This window comes from Chenopodium album, chromosome 2 (genome assembly GCF_948465745.1).
Source record: "Chenopodium album chromosome 2, dcCheAlbu1.1, whole genome shotgun sequence".
NCBI lineage: Eukaryota > Viridiplantae > Streptophyta > Magnoliopsida > Caryophyllales > Amaranthaceae > Chenopodium > Chenopodium album.
Window position 1 is genome coordinate 60026219 of NC_137835.1, and position 12033 is coordinate 60038251.

Sequence of the window (12033 nt, forward strand, 5' to 3'; positions counted from 1 at the left end):
GAACTGGCCTTGGATAAGAGCTGGCCGACTATTATAATATGATAATGTTCATATCACCAATTCAATTAGCTATTATCTTAGGTTATTTCAACTTATGTTATCATATCTTATCTTACTAAAATTTATTAACTATTATCTTATCCGAACTAATGCATCCATACATTATCTTATTTGAACTTATTAACCCTATTCAATCAAAGATACGTTCTCGCACAGGAGGGGAACACTATATTGTCTGAAGTTACAGGAAAAAAATTTCTCTTCCATACATAGAAAATAGGATTTACATCTTTGAAATCAAGAAAGAATCATAAATAAGCTTGGCTTACAAAAGGATTCCTAGATGCCAAGTGTCTAACCCCTGTAGACCATTTAGATTCTAATATACATGGCCGATTATATGTAAGTAAATAACGCATGGCCGAGAAAGAATGGCACAGCACAAATATGTATAATCTTGCAATTGTAAAGACCATGGGAGTTCTTGATTGTTCTGCTGTTCTGCACAACTATTCATATACATTTGTAGATTTGTATTGGCTGTCATTGTATGACCAGTATGTATCTCAAAATTGACTCATCAGTTGCTTTGTTGATCAGTTTGTTTGTACATGTCAATCCAACACTTAGAATTCTTCACTGCATCATTCCATCTTTGACTGAACACCTGCATTTCGATGAATGACTGTTTCCGCACCTACAATTTATGAACAATCTCTGTATTACTATATACACTAGAGAGCAATGTAGGGAAAATCTTTTTCTAGTTACAGTGGGAATCTGATTTAGAAAATTTCATCAATGGAGTAGTTCTACTTTTAACAGGTCAAACAGCAAAAAATTCCAATTCAAGAAATGAAAACAACAAACTGTTATGTTATAAGAAGATCAAAATGATGCTCAGACATAATTAGCAAACGATTTAATAGAATCCAAAAATTGTACTTGACAGGATGAGATGATGAATACAAGATAAAACTTACAGCAGGTCTATTATCAACTCTTAGGGTCTCAGATGATTCCTGCAAATCAAAAAGATGAACTGATTGTAAGAAGGGTGGATTTGATCAGCAGAACAAGAATATTAATATGAAGATTCACCAGCCACTAAATATAAATAGTCGTTGCATAAATCATATGCTCACCAAAGTGGTGCTACTAATCCAAAATGGAGATATTATTGAAATAAATTGAGAACAATGCCTTGGCTTTCTCTCCCTTGATTTTTGAGCATGCATTCATTGCAATGTTAACAATTCGAGTAGATATTTCTAATAGTAGTAGTCAAGAATGTCTATGTTATCCATAAACTACCAAGTGGGCAAGCAAATAGGCATAAAAATGCAATTAAACTATTGTAAGGAAATATATATTACCTCAATAAAATCCCAAAAGGATCTTCAAAGTGAAGCAATTCTGGATTTCTTATACATGCAACTATGCAGTTACATATTTTTAGTGATGGGTTTTGTGCACCAAAAAAAAAAAAAATTAAATAAATAAATAAAAAGAGAGAGAGAGAGAGAGAGAGAGAGATGATGCTTACAACATTGGAGTAGATCTATAAATACAAAAATTCTAACTTACAAGAGGCACAAACTGATGTAACATATAAAATGAGATTGGTTGAACAAATAATAGTAAAATATAATCAGGTATATATGGTCAGTGCAAGAAAAGGAGAGAGATCAATGATCAAGTGAACAATGTTATGCCATTTAGTTTAGTAACTGAAAAGAAAACATAAAAAAGATTGAGTTTTTCTAAGCTATATCCCTAAGGTAGTTGAGTTTCTAAGGTGTACCCATGCTTTTTCAAGTTTCTAAGCGGTGCCCTTCAACTTCTTATCAATACTAAAATGTACCCTTATTAGTTATTTAAAAGTTAATTGATATTGTGATTTCGTGGCTTTAGTTTTTGTTATCAGGGTTGTGGTTAAGATGTCTTTTTCGTATCATATCCTTACCTTTTATCATCTTTTTAATAAATTTATACTTCCTCCGTTACATATTATGTGCAACATTTTCCAAAAACGGATGTTACATATTATCTGCAACAAACTCAAACTTTCCTCTTTTAGTAAATTTTTTTGTATGAAAATACCAATATACTCTTACTTAACTTCACTAAACATATTAAATAATATGTTTTTAACTAATTAACCTTAATTGATTCATCCATCATCAAAGTCCTAACCCACATTCTCTCTCCTCCCTCACATGCAACCACATCCACCACAAACACCACCACATTTTCTCTCTCCTCCTTCTCAATCACCACCACGTTTTCTCTCTATTCCCTCTTCTCTCACAACCACCACACCACCACCACCGTCCACATCAAGTCATCATCTCTCCTCGTAAGAGTCGCCGCTGCTGCCCCTCCTCATCTGAGTTGCCGGCATTTTCTCCTCCCCCTTGTTAACATCGCTGCCGCCTTCTCTTGCCTAGTTAGAGCTGACATTCTTTCTCGAAAGGCGAAATTGAAACCCTAGAAAAGCGAATTTGAGATTGATCTTGAAAACTTATAGCAAAAATGGTGAAAGATGGGAGGAAAAAAGAGCGGTGGTGGGTGCGGCGTAGCTTTGTGGTGTGGATAGTGGTTACGGTGTTCGGGGGTGGGGTGGGTTTGTGGTGGTCGTGAGTTGGGTGGGATGGGTTTTGGATGGTTAAGGTGGGGTTTCAAATTTTGGCAGTGGTGAGAGTGTGGTTGCGGGTTGTGTGTGGGAAAGCTTCGTGGTGGGTTTGTAGTGGCTACGGGGTGGGTTTGTGGTGACGCGGTTTCGGGTTGGGTTGGTTGAGTGGTGTTTACTTTTTCAGTTTCTCTCTCATCCAATCAATCACATACACCTTATTTTCTAATCCTTGATTAAGATATTTCTTCTTGGAGTTTGTGCAACCAAGTTTGTTGCACATAACTTGAAACAAAGGAAGTAGTTAACTTTAGGTGACGTGGAAGTCCCAAGGAGGGTACCATTTATTAATGGTAGTGAGTTGAGGGGCACAACTTAGAAATTTGAAAAAGCATGGGTACACCTTAAAAACTCCACTACCTTAGGGGCATAGCTTAGAAAAATCCAAAAAAATTCAAAGCATAAACATACCCAAGTAATCTCATTATTCTAGAATGAAGACAAACTGCAGTTAGAAGCAGCAAAATTGCTTTCATATTTGCGATAATTTGAGCAATAACTGCAAACTATAATAAACAGAGTATGCACCTTGATTCGGTCCAAGACTCCAAGCGTGGGAAGTCCAAGATGAACAATGTACTCGGAATCCACAACACCGACTTTCTTCGTTCTATCACCCTGAAATACGTAACCAATATAATCAGCAAGCAAGCGACAGTAAATCAGTGAAAATCAAGTAAAAACTGAAAAGAAAAATGCCAAATGGGAGGAGGTATGGGTGATGGAGAAAATTGGTTACCTGTGCACAATAACCAAGTTGTCTATCCAAGCCCCAAGCATGTATCAGATCATTCTGCACAGTATAAAAGTTATGTTTTAGTTCATTACCCGAAAAAACTAGATGGGGTATTAAAACAATGCCACCTACAGATTTAATCACATCAATTTTATGTTGTAAATCACAATTTATCTCTTCCAAGAGAAGCAATGTTGTGTTTAAAAGTATAATTAGAGAATTTCAAACAATAAGTATTTATTAATGAAACTTGGATTGCAACATAATATTTTTCAAGCTACAACAATTCAAAACTAGCAAAGAAAAAAAATATAAAAAGAAAACATTAAACTTTGAACGTCATGTGTTAAACTTCAAATAAAGCTTGTATTTACATTTCTTTCAATCATGTTGGTAGCTTGTTTAAGCTAGTAGCAATATATTTTTATTTTAAAGCAAGAAAGTGTTACTATTTACTATTGGTGTTATTCCCACAGCGAATCTAAAAGCACTGATAAATGATATGATAATTTTTAACATCTTGATTTAGATGTGCTCGTTAAAGTTTTTGTTCGTAACTATAATCTTAGTTTATATATTGTATCAAATGAATTTGCTAATTCCCCCATGCAGAAATTTGGTATCCCAGCAGAAAGCATACCTGGACCATGTACCATACACATCGCCAAGCTGCTTTTGAGAAGGCTGGTGCCATCATTTCCACCCAGCTGCATCAGCAATTTCAAAAATGATAAACTTAGTAAAAAAATCTTTGCACTTCCTCATCAATAATGCAAAAGCAATTCATTTTTCATATAACACTACAAGTTGATACTAATAGTTGCATTCATACTAGCCATATTGCATAATCCAATATGCTTACCCTGTGCATGGCGGAGCTGTGCTGTTATCATCACACCTTCCGCTTCCTTTTGTTTTGTAATATCTCCTGCTCACAAAGGAAAAAATTTAGACTCAATGTATGTCCAACCTATGCATAATGCATATCATCCTAATTTTTACACTTGACCAACGAGGCAAAATGGTATAAACATTAGCAGTGACAGATCCAGGATTTCTAACTAGGGGTAGCATTGAGTCATTGAATAATAAGAAGAAAAAAAATGGTTAGAATGAGTTATTATATACAGTCTTTATATTTTAAACATTTAATTTGGTATATAAATTTTATTTTACAGATATGAAATAATTTATATTATACGAGTAGTTATCAATATAATACAATGATCAACTTTTAAAGTACTTTATATGTTCAAAATATTACCTTTCTATGTAATACGTATCTATCATTCACAAGTTTAAAAATTAATACTTTGTATATGGTAATTTGTACTTATATTATAAATTTTCTTTATTGCGTTACTCATATATATAAAACTAAATAGGTAAATAAATTACTTACATATATATGTATTGAAATTAAGTATGTGTAGTAGAATGGTAAGAATTTCATCAGATAAAGGAGTTTTTTTAAATAATAAGTTGATCATTAGGTTTCAAAAAAATAAATAAAAATAAAAATAAAAATATTATGAATTATATCTTTAAAAGTTGACTACATGATTAATATAATTATGCACACATAAAGTAGAAGCAAAAGGAAAATAGGGGAAAAAAATACTCTAAGAGACCAGTTGTGTACACAACATGTCTTTTCTAGTTAAAGAAGCAAAAAAATCAAGAGACTTGTTGTGTACAGGTCTCTTTTAGTTTGAAACAAAAAGCACGGGCTTTTGTATGGAGTACAGCTGTGCAGTCAATTTGCTATGGCTAAATCAAAGAGACCGCCTATTTATAATAACAGGTCCCTTTGATCAACTTTTTTCTTTTTTCAATGCTACCCCTTGTGCCTTCCTAGGTCCGCCTCGGAACATTAGCACCCATCAGCCACATTGGTGTAAAAGTTAGCAACATGTTAAACAATTACGAACACCCCCCCCCCCTCTCCCAAGACAAAAAAAAAAAAAAAAAAAAAATCAAAATCTACTTTTTCGCTTTGCTATTATTCATCTTTTTTTTTTCCCAAAAATTTTCTTAGTTTTTTTTTACATTATTTTCTTTTACTTTGTGTGTTGTAAAACTTACTATTTCTACTTATTTCTATCGTATTCGATCCAGAATGCAAGATTGATTATGCTCTACAATTCCCATTAATATTATCTGTATAAATGTTGGATCAGGGAATTGGTGTTGCAGAAGTGGAGGCAGAGATGATGGGTATGGGTGATGGAAATGGTAAAGTTGTAGTGCAGAGAAGTCTGTCTGTCTTTCTTCCTACTGATAAACCGAAATTCCAGGGGTGTTGTGACTTTGGAGAAACACAAATGCAGTACGATTAATCTTACAAATCAAACCGGTAGTTTATACACTTTCTAGTCAAAGAGGCAAATAACATTCATTTCACAATATTCTTCAACCAAACAAATGATATCTAATTCTAGTGTGGACTAGCCTAATAGGCCAAAACAATAGTATGAACCCCGTTATGACAAGGCAAAGCTGTGAAAATCGAAATCAATTTGGAGATACCAAAAAGGAAAAAAAAATGAAACTTTCTATGAAATGAAGAGAACTTATATTATAATAATGAATTGCAGCATGATAAAACCTGATAGGCCCCTGAAGTCAAGAATCCCTTTACTCACATAATGTTTTGTGATGGAAGAGAAATTTATTTTGAAGCCTTTGGATTATAAGAGAGGACCTTAGAAATTAAAAGCTCCTTCTCAGCATTACTTGAAATGGAAAACATTGTCAGTGGATAACATATCCAACTAGCTTGCCACAAATTCAATTACAGGTTTCCTTTACTATGGAGCTCAACCTCTAAAAGTATATTTTGACAAATGGAAAAAGGTTTTTCCAGCTTAGGTAATTGTATAAACTATTTTACTTTGAAACATAAACAGCATGTAAATAAAGATTCTCGAACTTTGTGGATTTGAAAGGTATTACACTTATAACAAATATTTTAATAATGATAGCATAGCTCAAAATAGAGGCTAAACTTTTGAAAATTATAGGGAATTCAATGTATCATTTTGGAACTAAGGCTGTGTTGTTGTTGTTGTTGTTGTTGTATATAGGGAATATAATATACACTTTGTGGGATAGGAGGATAACAACAGATTTTGGAAATAAATAGGATGTAAGCAAACCAAATGGGTGGAAATTAGATTAAAAGAGCAATGCATAGCAAGTGCATACAGTCCACTAATCCAGTAAAAATATAGTTCTAGTGTAGCAATCTATAACTATTTATACCTAAGTGTCACCACTGAGTTGTTGACAAGAATGACAATATTTACACTTATGTGGCAAATGTATCCTCACTTTATACCTATGTGGCTCATTGGCCTATTACAATTTGAACCAAACTTGCACACACAAGCTAAGATACAATCCAAAGCTTACAGCTTTATGACTATACAAATGGAAATTTTTTAACGAGTTAATCTAAAAATGCAGAGAATTGAGTAATATTGGAATATTCATAACTTTAGTAGTGATTAAACTTTTGACAGGTCAGATTGATGAGAATGAGAAATATTCTATAAACATGCTACATTACCTACCTGTGCAATCTTTCTTTCTTCCTGCGAACAGTAATAGATTGATGAACCACTGATTTAACAGGATCAAGTGCTGGTTGTGATATCTCTAGTCCTTCACTTTTTATAATGTTGATGTACCTGTAATAAATTTGAAAACACTTATTTACCTAAGTAAACTTGGTCCAACATCTCAGTAACCAGAATTAAGATCAGCCATTTGTCAGAAAAAGATCAAAATGCAATAGGTATACAGTAGCAACTCGCTGATAAAACTCTCTCTTTTCTGCTTCTGCAATCCCCATCCACACCTCCCCCCCCCCCCCCCCTTCTTCCTCTCTTGGCAAACTGCCCTAACATTTGAAAATGAAGGAAATTTTTTATCAGAAACACCATCTCATAGATGTCCCACAGCCTTATGGTGCCTATGATCAGTTTCGTGTGAGAACTGGCTAAAAGAACTTAGAAATTTCTACTACCACTTTTATGTGTTTATAGCCTGCTTGGATCCTACATAAAACATTCCAAGGGAAAAGACTTCTATGTCCTACATGCTTTCTTTCAGAAAAATTTTCTTACCAACAAAACTTTATACGGAGTACAATTGAGAGATATCAGTCCAAAAGAAAATCATACGTTCTGTAATAAAACAAAAGCATGATACATAAAAAAGTTAAGATTACCTTTGTGGATTGAAATTTGCTACATCAAGGTCCTCATCCCAAAGGAAAATATAGTCGTACTCCGCCACAATATCTGGATGCAAAAAACGCTTGGCAAACCACCTACACCACAGAAATATATGCAAGTAGAGGCCTGTCTCAAACTTTCTGAACATAGCGTACACCAGTAAAACAAAATTTATTGATCATGAGAGTTACCATTTTGTTTGGTTCTTAGCAGAAACATGTATCACTTGATTATTCCACTTAAAATCACTCCATTGATCCACAATGCCATCATAATGAAAGAGCATTATAACAAAACCGCTGGAAAGAAACTGGACGAGTATAATAAGCATTAAAGAGGAGCACAACAAACAGCAAGTAGCAGAGAACATAAAAAGGGGCCAGAGCATAAGCATTTACATACCTTCTCAACTATTTTATTTACTATCTTCTTTTGCTTTGCTCCCACTGCAATTGCCAACAAGTTCAAAGAAGGCTTCAGCTTCTCCTGAAATACACGTATCATGCAGTTTAGCACACTAACTTGCAACATCAAATAGTATATGGTTATATCTTTTAGTTCAATTAGATATAGTCTTAAGGTCAGTTAAAACACTTTGACAATATGGGACTCAAGTTAGCAAATAATAACATGATGACCATGACTTTCTCAGGTCAAACTGACAATTACTAGACCTAGATTAACATAAATCAGAGAAAACTGTACACGCACCATAGTTAGAGCCTATGAGGTAATTGAAACTGCATACCTTGACTAAGTCAGAATCCCATAATGGTCGCAATTCCAAGTTGGATGTCTGGACAACAATTCCCTCAGGTAATGCCTCACTTCCTGGAGGCCTACATCGATTCTAACAAAAGGAACTACTTCAATAATATTAACTTTAAGGTTTCAACTAGCTAAAAGTTCAATAATCAATCAACTAACCCTGCAGAAACTAGATTTTGGACTATGTGCAGTGCCCATCACTTCCATTGGCCATTTTGATATTCTCTGCAATGAATGACTTAAGAATTACCATACGTAAATATGAAATTATGCACCTTCAAACTATATATCATTTAACCAATAACCATTTAATCCGGTAGGCTGAAATACAAAGAAGCCTATGAGAGAGAATTTAAGCTCATAATAGATAAAACATAATCTACAAGTCAAACCATTAACATAAAATCCATTTTTGGTAGTTGTGTATTGTGACAAATTAGCATATTTCATCGACTGCATAAAATTTTGTGGGACTGATCACGATACAGGGCTGTCTAATAATATCTTCCACAACAACAATCTGTCTTCCGCTCTAAGGACGGTAGTTGTGACAATATTAGCATAATTCACTTTATGGCAATACTCAATCTAGAAAATTGAAATTAAAAATTTTAATCAGCAGCATTTCGGTTAATTAGAATTTCCCAACATATATATGTGAATTGAATATAGTCATTGTATCAAACAATCAACCATAAATACCATTTCAAAAAAATCAAATAACAAACTTTAATAAGCAATAGTATTCATGTTAAAATTCCAAACGCCTCCCAAGTTCCAAGTTCCAAGTCCCAAGTCCAAGCATAATTCGTCTAGTCTAGGGGTCTTAATTATAAAATTTCCAATTTTCAATCCAGCCAAGTCTACACTACACCGGGATTGTACAACATACAGTACCATCCATCATAGACTTTTGTGGTATATCCTCAACTTCAACAAGCATACTGTTGATATATTTTCCGTATTGATCTTATTAGGAGAATAATATATTTAGGTTTAATATATGTTAAGATATTATTAACCTAAATATATTATTCTCCTAATAAGATCAATACGGAAAATATAACACACATATATTTTCCGATATTATCTCTAACACATACAAATTACACAATTCCTTAAAAGTTAAAAAAAAAAAAATAAATAAAAAATAAAAAATAAAAAAATAAAAAGACTTTTTAAGTTGATCACTTCATGAAAAATTGCAAATTGCTAATACATTGAATGCAAATATGAAATCAATTATTGGTAAAGAAGATACTTACTTCTCTGTAATCCTCTGCAATTAAAGCACTTCCAATGAAGTAAGTTAAACATATTAGAGACAATCCTATGATGACTCTATACAAATATAATCTGTTCTTTGTGTCTGTGAATGCAGAAATCTGAAATTAAAAAAAAATAAAATAAAAATTAACATAACTAAATAAATAACCATCAGATAAAATAACAATGAAATAAAATATAGTAGTAATATTCATTTTAAACATTTTTTTTTTTTTTTTTTTGAGAAGAAACTAGCTGATTTTCATTGTGCTACAAACAAAATTCTGAAACAAAAACCTATTAAAATGATAAATTATGGTAGTATAATACAATTAAAAAACCAAAACAAAAATAAAAAGGGAGAAACAAAATTATGTTTTAAAAAAAGTGAGCAGAATAAGCAAAATTTGAGGGAAATCTTTGTTAGAAAAGTTCTGAGCTCTATTTAAAAAAAAATAAAAAAAGAGCGGTTTGCCAAACTTAACTTCGTACATACAGTTATTTTAGAAATTGCCAACAAGTGAATAAATGTTTATAAAAAAAAAAAAACCCAAAATATTTAGTTGAAAAAAAAAAAAAAAAGTAGAGAAAGCAAGAAATTAGAATATTCAGAGAGAGAAACTTACAGAAAACGGGGAATTCATGGTAGAAGAAGATAAGAACATGTACATGAAAGTCCCTTTTTATGGCACACTTTATTGGATTACGATTTTGGCTAAGGGAATTGAATAGAGAAAGGCAGGCCAGAAAAGTAAAGTAAAGAATATTCAAAAGTTGTAGGATAATTCAATTGAATTGGATAACTAATTATGCTTCTTTTTCTTGTTTGTCTGTACGAATAAGCAACAGCAAGGAATAAATTGGTGCTCAGACAAACAAGAATTATGCTTGTAATTTCATTTCGGTGAGCAGCAGCGGCTTGCTGGTGGTGCTGGCTGCTGTTTGAATGATTAATTATGATGATGGTGGAGGTGGAGGTGGGTTTGCGTCGTGGGTATGAACACAGAGAAAATGGGAGTTATGTTGTGTAAATGGGAGTTATGTTGAGTATGACTGTTTTCAACTTACTGTACTAAATTGGATTGTTTTGTGACTTGTGTTATTTATGGTAAATAAAATTCGCAAGTACCCAATGAAGTACAAAAACTGATTTGCCATTTCACCAGGCCTTTTGTTTTTACATTTTGTATTTTGTAATTCATTATACTTGCCAATTTTTTTCATTTCATTCACAATTTCAGTCACCATTTTCTTTTATAATTTTTTTTTTTTTTTTGCAATTCATTTTATTCCACCATTTCCCTTAAAATTCTTCAATCTGAGCCCTAGAGATGAAGAAGTCGTTCACCGCTCATAAACCATTCGGTCTTAGGTTTTTTTTTTCGTTTAATTTTTTTTGTTGAATTGTTATAATTTTTCATTATAAGTACCCCAACTTTGTTTTTCGGGGGTACTAGAGACTCCCGGAAATCTTAGCCGGGGGGAACTGAAGACCCCCAGAAATCTTAGCCGGGAGGTATTGGAGACCCCCGGAAATCATAGCCGGGGGGGTACTTAAGACCCCCGGAAATCCTAGTCGGGGGGTACTTGAGACCTTTAAAAATCTTAGCCGTATAAGATGGAAATTTTATGTTGTTTGATTGTTCATCTATTACAACACATAATTTTCCCCAAAAAAAATGTCGTAGTGCATTTCATTACTGTCTAGGAATTTGTATAGTATTGAATACTCCGTATTAAATAGGATACGAGATTGAATACGTAAGAGTATGGTTGTAAATTAAACAGTTGGGATGATTATGTAGTTAGAGTGTACATGATTTAATTTTAATCATTTAAAAAAAGTGTAAAGGATTAAGTAAAAACAAGGACAAAATTGGAATATAATTTTTTTAAAAAAAAATAACTTATTCTGCATTTAGGTAAAATTATCCTGCATTTAGTACTCCCCATAAAATTATACGGAGTACGAAGGAGTACGTTTAACAAGAGATTAACGTTTTGAATTTATTAGTGACCCGGACGGTGTTTCGATATTTTTTTTCTTTTTTTTTTTTTTTTTTTTTGTATGAAAGATTGTGTATACTCCCTCCGTTTTTAAATACTTGCTCCACTTTCCTTTTCCAACCGTTTTTAAATACTTGTTCCATTTTCTTATTTGGAAAGCTTTTTTTAATATTTAATTAATTTCTCTCACTAACTGGACCCAACAATACTAATTTCATATTCTCTCTCCTTCAATTATCTCCACTACTTTTGATTTTTTACAATTTTTTATTCTTCCACCAACCTACTACCTCCATATTTTATTACTTTCTCCAATTTCTTCT

The 12033-nt window shown here is 32.8% G+C and overlaps 1 protein-coding gene across 1 annotated transcript; it reads right to left on the minus strand.

Moving 5' to 3' along the window:
* Positions 1 to 205: 205 nt before the first annotated feature.
* Positions 206 to 10731, minus strand: LOC145599102 (uncharacterized). The gene is made up of 14 exons (XM_081655517.1): positions 10330 to 10731; positions 9703 to 9822; positions 8597 to 8662; positions 8418 to 8519; positions 8072 to 8155; positions 7861 to 7979; positions 7663 to 7764; positions 7004 to 7120; positions 4291 to 4356; positions 4069 to 4135; positions 3432 to 3485; positions 3221 to 3310; positions 984 to 1022; positions 206 to 697 (listed from the first exon to the last, which is right to left on the minus strand). The coding sequence occupies exons 1-14, from the start codon at positions 10372 to 10374 to the stop codon at positions 581 to 583; spliced, it is 1188 nt and encodes a 395-aa protein (XP_081511643.1). The 5' UTR covers positions 10375 to 10731; the 3' UTR covers positions 206 to 580.
* Positions 10732 to 12033: the final 1302 nt, after the last annotated feature.

What these genes read in the sequence shown, in the direction of transcription:
- LOC145599102 (XM_081655517.1), bottom strand. Translation starts at nt 10,374, where the DNA reads ATGTACATGTTCTTATCTTCTTCTACCATGAATTCCCCGTTTTCT. An exon ending in CCATGAATTCCCCGTTTTCT is followed by an intron (nt 9,823 to 10,329) that starts GTAAGTTTCTCT and finishes TTTTAATTTCAG; the next exon opens with ATTTCTGCATTCACAGACAC. An exon ending in AACTTGGTTATTGTGCACAG is followed by an intron (nt 3,311 to 3,431) that starts GTAACCAATTTT and finishes TACGTATTTCAG; the next exon opens with GGTGATAGAACGAAGAAAGT.